The sequence below is a fragment of the Nylanderia fulva genome, unplaced genomic scaffold (assembly GCF_048542155.1).
Source record: "Nylanderia fulva isolate GAGA-0341 unplaced genomic scaffold, ASM4854215v1 Scaffold7, whole genome shotgun sequence".
NCBI classification, from domain to species: domain Eukaryota; kingdom Metazoa; phylum Arthropoda; class Insecta; order Hymenoptera; family Formicidae; genus Nylanderia; species Nylanderia fulva.
The window spans coordinates 809,330-819,943 of record NW_028190807.1 but is presented as its reverse complement, the minus strand read 5'-3'; the positions used below and the strand labels follow the sequence as shown (position 1 = coordinate 819,943).

The following is a 10,614-nucleotide window of genomic DNA, read 5'->3' as shown; positions in this document are numbered from 1 at the left end:
CCATCTGTCAAACTCTATCTGTCAACTTTTACTTCAAAATTTTTAATACCGATTGATAATACATTCGACTTTCTACATTATCTTCCGCAGCTTATAATTCAAAAAAGTAGAGCTCGAATCTATAATTACGGTATACTTCAAGTCAAGCTCCAAATGACAGTTTGACAGTTCGTGTGTTTGTTTGTGAGTGTTAGATATTGTAATCTAACACTTCGGGAAAAGTGATGGCAGCAATCTTGCCTATTAATATTTTAGTTATCTGACAAGCGATAGATTACACTTAGAATAAGTGACTTTTTATTCCACTCGTGAAAGTTGAACAATATATATATTAATCGCACATATGTTAATCACATCGTTGTCGCCTAAATAAAATATAATTCTATTTGATAACGTACATGTAAAATACAACTTCTCTTCAAAGACTACAAAGATGGAGCAGATAAAGATTCCTAAGGTATTAAGCAATTTTCAACTTAATTTTCATTTTAATTCTGCCAGTAACAAATTAACGATACATATAGCTGAATATTAGGATCATATATGAGCTTATAGAAACATTTTTTATTATAATTAAACTCTGAATAAAATATAAAATGTGATAGTGATTATAAGAAGTCTTTATTTTTTATATTTGTATACATAGTATAAGTTTTCCAGGAAGCAATACGTTTGCAGGTAGAAAATGTGAGAATGCTGGATAAATATAGCAATAATCATTCCATTGGTACTCTCTACTTAACGGTGACACACCTCATCTTTGTCGAAAGAAGTGGCAAAAAGAAAATATGGGTAATTTATATCAGACTCGTTATATCTATTGATTGATTTGAGATGAAAGTAATGGTTCTCTTCACACATAATGTCATAATTGCAGGTATTGTACACACATATCTCTAACATAGAGAAACAGCCATTGACAACTACAGGATCACCGCTGTACATTAAATGCAAACACTTCTTTATCGTCACATTTGTTATTCCAAAGGAACGCGATTGTCATGAGATTTACCTCACATTATTAAAATTATCTTGCCCTGGTAAGTGTTTATATCTCATTAGTTTATATATCTCTGTTTATATCTCATTGGTATCTTCTAAGGATCTTTTAAAGAAAAACTATATTTAAAAAATTATTTATTATACAAAAAGACAATTTGGAAAGCAGTTTTTGACATAATAATTTATCTTTTTCTCTCCATATAGCTAGTTTAGAAGATTTGTACTGCTTTAATTATCAAGAGAGTGAAGATACTCTACCTCAGCACGCAGGATGGAATTTCTTCAATGTACAGAGTGAATTTCAACGGCAGGGTGTTCCAAATGAAGAGTGGTCACTTTCATATTTAAATACTAATTATGAGGTATGTATCCTTCTCTATTTTCATTCTCAATTTGCATTTTCTATTCTCAATAATGTAAATCATCAATTCTTTCAGCTTTGCGATACTTATCCAAGGTACTTATACGTTCCTAGTACATGTAGTAACAACATTTTATTGGGTAGTGCAAAGTTTAGAAGCAGAGGAAGACTGCCAGTTTTAACATATTTACATTCAAACAAGGTAAAAGAAAGAATTAATTAAATGTAGTATTTGAACAAAATCATTTTAAATAAAATAAAATAATATTTCAGGCTGCCATCTGTCGCTGCAGTCAACCACTCTCGGGATTCAGCGCAAGGTGTCCTGAAGATGAACAAATGATGTACAATATATTATGTACAAATCCCAATTCGAGATATATGTATGTTGTCGATACAAGACCGCGGGTGAGCATTCAATTAAAATATATATATAATTTTCTCTTATATATATAAAATTAGAGATATTAAATATTACATTTTACTTTTGTATATTCTGTATTATCTTTTTCTTTTTCTTTATAATTAAAAATAAAAAATCTTTCCAATTTTGGAAAGCCTAAAGTTATTCCCGATCAGAATTTGGATCAAATCGATATTTAATTTATTGATGAATGTATTATAAATATATGAAAAAAATAATGATTTTGTATCTCTATTTTTATAGAAGATATTTTTTAAAAACCAAAACTTAATTTGTTTTCTTGTAGATTAACGCTTTTGCTAATAGAGCCGCGGGGAAAGGATACGAGAATGAAAATTTCTACGACAATATAAAATTTCATTTCTTTGGAATAGAAAACATTCATGTGATGAGAACAAGTTTAAATAAACTTTTGGATTGTAAGTATAAAACGTTTTCTTAAAAGTCACCTGTATTAAATAAGTATTACAGTTAGTTTTACATTATTATCAAATCTATCTTTGTTTTATCCAACTTAGTGCAAAGATCGACCTCTATGAGCGCATTTTTGAGCGGCCTAGAAAGCAGTGGCTGGTTAAAACATATTCGTTCTATTCTGGAAACCGCTTGGTTTATCGCACGAGCTGTTGCGAATGGCGTAAGTGTAGTGGTGCATTGTAGTGATGGATGGGATCGCACTGCACAAGTATGTTCTTTAGCTGCATTATTGTTGGATCCATTTTACAGAACCATCCAAGGCTTTCAAGTAAGTAATCCTACCATTTATTTTTCAAAATCATTAGATACTAATGCATATTGTTACACATATATATATATATATATAACAACAAATACATAATATGTATTTTATTTAACAAAATTATCTTGTATACGCATGGATGTCCGCAAAGAGAGACAAGAGGAAGCATTTGCCCCCCTTGAAATCAATTAAAAAATTATGCATTCTCCTTTTGAATAAACACTGGAATTTATTCGTATATTTAATATTAAAAAAATAATAAAATTAAGAAAGAACAATTATAAAAATAAGAAAGAAAAATTTAATCATATCTTCTCCCTTGGAAAAAACCTTGTGGACGCCCATGCTTGTATATTTCACTCTTTGTATAAATATATAGAGTTATATATATATATATATATAGAGTTATATAGAGGTATATAGAGTTATATATATAGTTATATATAGAGTTATATATTTTATATATATAATTTTATTTAAAAAAAAAATTATTTTTTAAGGCTTTGATAGAAAAGGATTGGCTGTCGTTTGGTCATAAATTTAGCGACCGTTGTGGGTACATCAGCAGCGATGGTAAAGAACTCGCTCCGATATTTACACAGTTTATAGATGCGACGTATCAATTGCTGCAACAATATCCATACAAATTTCAATTCAATGAATATTTTCTTTTGACATTACACGATCATATACATAGCTGTCAACACGGTACATTTATCGGAAATTCGGAGAAGGAACGACAAATGTTGAGGTATTCTTTCATTCAATTCCTCTCTTTATATATGATATAAATGAAAAAAAATCCGATAAAAATTGTAAATTATTATTTTAGATTATGCGAGCGAACATATTCATTGTGGGGTTACTTGGCTAATAATACAAACGAGTATATAAATCCAATCTACATATGCAATCGTTACAATAATGAGGATTCTACTGATGTCCTTCATCCTAAATTGGCACCTCAATCTATCGTGTAAAAAATATGTTGTTCTTATACAACGAAACTTATTAGTCACTATATAATCGTGAATAACACAGAAATGTAATTCGAGTTATTTTTTCAGTCTTTGGAGAGGTTTATACTTTAGATTTGAGAACGGAATACATCCTAGAGAAACATGTGAAGATCTACTTTTGACAATATATGATCACACAAGCTCTTTAGAGGATCATGTGAAACTTCTGCTAAAAGTATGTATCACAATTTTGACAGAAATCTTAAATAGATAACGTTTTAATTGCTGTAGTTAAGAAAAAATAGATCGAGTGTTTTTAATTTATACTTCAATTTTCGACTTCCACAGCGAGTCAATTCTTTGGGACAACTTTTAACTACAAATAATTCTCAAAAGAAGGGAAAACATAAGTTTGATAATAAATTTATGAAGGAGACTCTATCGGAGACAATAATAGAAAATGCTACAAATCATGAAGAAAAGATGAAAGCTAAATTAAAAGTAAGTCAATTGGAGAATGAATTGAAAACGGTTGCTCTGGAATGGAAATCATCGCGAAATATAGAAGAATGCGGATGTTCCACCACATTTGATGCGTTCAACAAAAAGGTATATATATATAAAAGTATTTTCTCGGTTTGTATACTTTGCCATTCGTTTTTGTATGATATAATAATTTTATTTCAGCATCATTGTTGGTCCTGCGGTGATGTGTTGTGCACAAGATGCATGGCGGTACACACGAAACTACCCGGACATCTATCACAGCGCGCCGTACCTACGTGTAAAACATGTTATCAAAGTTCCGGGGTATCCGCCACTAGTCCATAAACTTAATATTTTATTTAAGACTCCTTGATATACTTACTGTGACCATATTAAATTGTGACGTCAGAGAAAGGTGAGAAAACTATCTTTCCCTTTATAATCAATCAATACCTGTAAAATGAATATGATGCCTCATCCATATAGTCTTTCACATGCGCAGTCATTCCGCGTGACAAAGTTTGATGTCGCAATTATTTTACGCAATTATTGTTGTTGATTAACTGTCAAGGGAAAAATATTTTCGGACTATTTTAAAAGTGCACTAAAATCATCTGAAGTTGTTTCATAAAAATATCTTTTTATCTGAAAATGGTACGCAAAAATTTGCAGCATGTATTTTCTCGCTTCTGACGTCACAATCTAATGGACGAGACGAGTAGCAAGAAGCCTTAATACCGACATATACTTATATAATTCATATTTATATGTATATGTCCCAAGTGAAATAATGAAAAAGCCTAGCATATTTATCATCAAACAATATATTGTATTTCAATTTCATATATATTTGGCTTTTCTATCTCTTTGAATTTTATTTTCAATTCAATTTGGTCGATCAATACAAACAACGTAGTACCTGATTACACTAATACATACATAATTACCATACAGACTTATTCTTAACTTAAATAACTCAGTAACACATTAAAGTTCGTGAATATTACATTAAATAATCGTAATGATAACGGCAAATTATTGATGATTAACTATTATATAGTACAGTGACTGATAAATTCATTGCATTTTTCAAGTTACGTATTTTTGTAAATATTAGAAAAAATGATATATATATATATATATATAGAGTTATTAAAAGATAGAAATAAAAATTAATTTTTAATTGCTTAATCTGTTTGCAACTAGATTTGATTCGGCCATAGTAGTCGATAAATGATTATTGAATCGTGAAAAAATTGTTTTATGACATTTCAGGATATGTAAATTATTATAATTTTACATCTCTTGCATTCACATATTATATGTTCATAATTCAATTGATTTGTAACTCTTTTACTACAATTTATCCCATTTTGACATTTAAAATACAAACTAAATAAGACAAATTTGTTTTCAATCTTTAATTCTAAAACATTTTATAATATTATAAGCAAAAATACATAAATGCAACACGTTATTAAGGCAGTGTCCAGGTTAATGGACAGCACTCTTGCAAATTTATAAATACATATGCATCATATATCATTTATTACACGAAAGCATATGTAATATCAGAGAATTTTTTTGAATATATCAATGAAAATTTTTGCATATATATGTATATATATATATATACACACACACATACACACACGCGCGCGCACGCACGCGCAAAACACACACACACACATATATATATATATATATATATATCCACAAAGTAAAAAATCAATATCTTTAGAGAAGGAATTTAATACTTATCGATCACATCATTGCAATGACTGAACTTGCTAGAGTGACTGGTAACCATCTACTATCCACAGTAGCAAATGTGATGTGGAATGTGACAGTATTACATAAATATCAGCAAAAACCGCGCGCGCGATAATAATTTCTTTTTATAATTTTTCTTCCTATTCTTTATTTGGTTTTCTTCGTCGTGGTCCTTCACCACTAATTGGAGATGTATTCTGCAATTATGCGCATTTTCACGATTACAGATTGCAACAATAAAAAAAGAAAAAGAGGAATGCATTGTGTATATTCTATATAAAAATTTTAAACCATTATAACATCGCAATTCCTCGTGAAAAATAAAAAAAATATATATATATACTTTAAAATTTCATTAACTGACCTTATCACTTTCAATTACTTCCTCTGTTCCAGTCTCTTTTTCTGTATCTTCCGTTTCTTCTGTAGTAGATTTTTGCTCAGCTAGTTCAGAATTCAAAGATTGAAGATTTTCACTTTCTTCTGCATCTTCTGCGACATCATTGCTTATTTCTAAAGGTGCTTTTTCTTCTTCTTCTTCATCTTTGAAATCTGATTTATCCTGATATATTGGAGAAACAATATAAATTTTATTTTGACACTTGTAAAAATATATCATTTGTATGATAATATTAACAATATAAATAACTCTATAGATGACTTTTAATATACTCTACAAAGCAATCAACAGAAAAATAAGCAAGATAAAATTATTCGCTTTATGGTTTCCAAATATCTAAAAATATACTACTTTGTGCAAGAATACTTGTTATTCTTATTTTGTATTGACTACATTATACCTCTGAGAAGCAGCAACAGTATATTATCAGTACTACAGGTATTGCAGCTAGCAATACATATACTGCCCATATCCATGGATGCTCTGCAGTAAATGTCGCAATTCGGTTCCATATAGTCCACTGCATCAGACAATTGTAAAATGCTACACATTATATACATACAAAAGCTTGTGTATGCAGAAAGTATATATAAAATTCTAACAAAATTAGCAAAGCCATTGCTAATCTTTAAACGATAATAAGATTCCTTTATCGAGGTACATGAGGATTGTATATAGGGTATTAACAAATTAGATCGACAAATTTTGAAGGCTGAAAGAAGACTTCAAAATAAATATTTTTGTTAATATTAATTTTCTCTATGTTTAGTTTTAATAATACATGATATATCAGTTTATAACTTTTCAGTTTGTCTTTGTAATCAAATTATATGCCTGTTTAAGTCACAAACTCCTATTTCATATCATATAATGTACAACTAAAAATATAGAAAAAAGTAGTATTTAACAAAAAATGTTTATTTTGAAATCTATTTTCCTTCAAAATTTGTTGGTCTAATTTTTTAACACCCTGTATATATGTATATAATTTTCGTTAATATTACTCCACATAATTATACAACTTATTAAAAGGTATAATATAAAATAAATGCTATATAAGTATACAATTTATAAAATACGCATTATTGGAATTAGGTATGGGATTATTACGTTTTATCAAGCAAATACTTTTAACGTCTACACGCGAATGTTGTACCTCACGAGCTCGTTTGCATAGATACCAGATGTAAGCTACAACTGGTATTATACAATACAAGAAATACAGTGCCCACCAGCCTGGTTTATAATTCATCGCTTTCATCATTCGACCCCAAAAAGAATCCTGCATATTTAATCCATAATCCACTAATGTAAGAAATTTTATCAATCTTCAAATTCGTTAAATTCGGTAAGTGCTAATTATGACTGTTTTTACATACTTACAAAATATTATCTTTAAATACATACATTTTCAAGTGTACGCGTTTATATTGCAAAATTATATTGTTATAACGGCGAAATAGTGTTTAAAAAATATACATAAAAGGATACTTACACTTTCCTCAGCAATTTTAACACGTCGAATTTCGAAGCTATCATCCGCCCATTTCTTTGCAACTTCCTCATCATCCGTTATAATTAAATTGTCGAAATATATGTCGAGTGACATTGACCACAGTTCAAAACCAACAGCACTCTAAAACATTTTTATAATGTTAAACATTATAATTATTAATGTATTTCATAGAAAATTGTTGAAACTAATCAGCTGACATTTCTTAATGCATGCAGTTATTGAGAAAACAAAAACTGTGTTGAAAAGAGGAAAGTCTATAGTTTTTAATATACTTTTACTTTTTATCAATAAAATAAACTGATATACAAACATTTTATTTATATCCATTAAAAATTGCAGACTTTCCTCTTTCCTACACAATTTTTATTTTCTCAATAACTGCATGCATTAAAAAATAACAGCTGATTAGTTTCAGCAATTTCCTATGGAACACCCTGTACAATAATCATACAGTTGACACACATTCTATTGTTTACATACAATTGGTAACATCTTGAAAGGATATTCGTCGTTAAAATACTCAGGATTATGTATAAGTCTAGGCTTCCATTTTCCCTTATAATTGGGGTTGTTGACGAGCGGTGCCAGCCATTTTCCTTTATATCGCGGATTTTTCTTCATTCTTTGCTTATAAGGACCACAACCAGGTGCGTCCTCGCATTTTGGGTTCGGTATATCTGGCGCTTCCCATTCGCCATCCATCTCGACGTCCCAATCATCAGGTTTAACGGAATCCGGATTCGATATCATTGGTGGTTCATCCTCGAGCCATCCCTCGGGCATAACGTCTTCCTCATCGACTATCTGCGCTGGAGCGTCTTCATCCCAATCTTCAGGTTTCTCTGCCAATGGGTCGGCAATCTTTTCTCTATCGTCCCAATCTTCGGGCTGTTTATCATCGGGATCTTCTATCTCCAGAGGTGGATTCACGGGAGGCACAAAATCGTCCAATAACGAACCCGAATTTAAGATTTTATTATCCACTTTAATCTCGTAACTATTATCAGGCCGTATAATCAAAGTATACAGATGCGGCTGTTTATCTTTGAAATAATCCTCCAATCGATCCTTTGATTTCTTACAATGTTTCTCCGTGATTGTACCATTTAACGGATTCTTATGTCGAAATATAAAATGAAGCTGAAGAAACAAATATAAATTTTAAATAAAAAAACTCAGCACAAATTAAATTTTTATATATCTAATATTTTATATATTTTTATATAATATGTATGAAAACAGATCCACATGATATGTGCATTCTATGTGATGTAAAAATTGTAAGATAAGTGCTTGTATTAATACCTTGTGATCATTGCCACATTTATCAGGCCCAAACATTATAGTATACGGTGTTTTATCATGGAATTGTTTCAAGTCCTTATGCTTATCATCTAATGTGAGCAACTTAAGATAGGCGCCACCACATTCCTGTCCTTCTTGGAAATTAACTTCATATTGTACAATTAAAGGTTTGTCTTCAAAGTAAAATGGTTTAGTTAATAAAGTAGAAACGGCAGCATGTCTAGCTTTGCTCTTAAGCACTAATCCTAGATCTCCCTCCTCGGCATGTTTCTTCAGTTCTTCAATGGACCAAATTCCTAATATGAATAACAAAGAATAGATAAATAAATAAATCAAAAATTGTAAGAGCATTAATTAATTTCATACTCTGAATAAAATCTACCAAATAAATAATAAAGAAAATATTAACATTGCATTCTGTTTTTACCATCATATTTGGCGATATCCTCGTCGGTATCGTCTTTCTTCGCTTCCGATAACAGCCAGGAATTTCGAAATCTCTCTTCACTATCAAAGTTCTCTGCTAAGTAAGCAAAACCGAAGGGTTCTGGACTTTGATAAGACGGTTTCTGTATTTCATCGTTGACACTGCCATCATGGTTCTCATTCGCACTTAATATATTACAACATGCACTAAGATAAACTAATACGATGCAAGCTACGATTCTTGCCATTTCATATTCCTAAAATTAAAAAAATATATATATATATTATATATATATATTATATATATACATATATATATATATATATACATATATATATTATATATATATATATTATATATATATTATATTATTATATATATATTATATTATTATATATATATATATATATATTAATATATATATATATATATATATATATATATATATATATATAAAAACCTCTTTGTGAAAAATTCTAATTACGTTCAATCGTGCCTTCAAAGTCTTTACGAAATATATATTCTAATTACCGTGGAAAAGTTTCATCAAAGATAAAAAAAAGACATTTCATTCATCATAAAGTATTTAATTAAGTTAAATCTTTTAAGTCGAATCAGAGGAAACTTAACCTCAAAATTACACAGATGATGAAATGATTATTTACACTTTCGCAAGAAACATCGTGCACGATAGAAACGTGAGTTCTACGTGTTACGGTCAAATTACATCGCTGTAACACGTAGCTCGACGTTCCGCAAAGAGAAACGTCATCTTACCGGTACGAGGAAAATATGAAGTTCGCAGATCCCTCGGATATATATTTATATATAAGTAATACTATCTAAAGGTGCGAAAAACGTAATACGTATTATTCAATTATTTAATAACGATAATTTCGATCTATTTACACACGTAAGACACTCGCGTCCGCGATGCGTTCCGAAAAGGAGCGGCACTTCCGGAAATTACCGGCGAGATTGCATTAATCGAGCTGCAGTATCCCTCCTTCCTTCTCTCTCCCTTTAATTAAATTTATTATTCCACTCGATCGCTTAAATTGGTGTCACGTCTACACAACGATTCGACCACACAATAAACGCGACGTCGAACAAACGTGTGACGTGTAGAACAGCGATACGTCAGGTCGATGGTCGATGACATGTCAGACTCGAACGACATAAATCTGTTTCTTCTCTCTCGCTCCCTTCGAAGCTCCAATAT

General features: G+C 30.2%; 2 protein-coding genes across 4 annotated transcripts; one reads left to right on the top strand and one right to left on the bottom strand.

Annotated features, from left to right (window-relative positions):
* The first annotated feature begins 111 nt into the window (after positions 1-111).
* Mtmr6 (Myotubularin related protein 6) lies at positions 112-5,832 on the top strand. Of its 3 annotated transcripts, none has more exons than XM_029321171.2 (13): positions 112-457; positions 679-792; positions 878-1,040; positions 1,207-1,364; positions 1,440-1,565; positions 1,637-1,771; positions 2,074-2,206; positions 2,306-2,532; positions 3,027-3,277; positions 3,359-3,502; positions 3,594-3,720; positions 3,834-4,094; positions 4,173-5,832. In XM_029321171.2, exons 1-13 carry the CDS (start codon positions 434-436, stop codon positions 4,314-4,316), a joined length of 2,007 nt encoding a protein of 668 aa, XP_029177004.1. In that variant the 5' UTR covers positions 112-433; the 3' UTR covers positions 4,317-5,832. The 3 variants fall into 3 exon arrangements, with proteins under 3 accessions (XP_029177004.1, XP_029177003.1, XP_085344741.1); XM_029321170.2 differs by having other exon boundaries at positions 661-792; XM_085488615.1 differs by having other exon boundaries at positions 647-792.
* On the bottom strand, positions 4,780-10,580 carry LOC114945092 (calnexin). Its single transcript, XM_085488616.1, has 8 exons — positions 10,170-10,580; positions 9,393-9,648; positions 8,966-9,261; positions 8,141-8,800; positions 7,640-7,780; positions 6,545-6,664; positions 6,109-6,306; positions 4,780-5,941 (listed from the first exon to the last, which is right to left on the bottom strand). The coding sequence occupies exons 2-8, from the start codon at positions 9,637-9,639 to the stop codon at positions 5,885-5,887; spliced, it is 1,719 nt and encodes a 572-aa protein (XP_085344742.1). The 5' UTR covers positions 9,640-9,648; positions 10,170-10,580; the 3' UTR covers positions 4,780-5,884.
* Between the last annotated feature and the right edge of the window lie 34 nt (positions 10,581-10,614).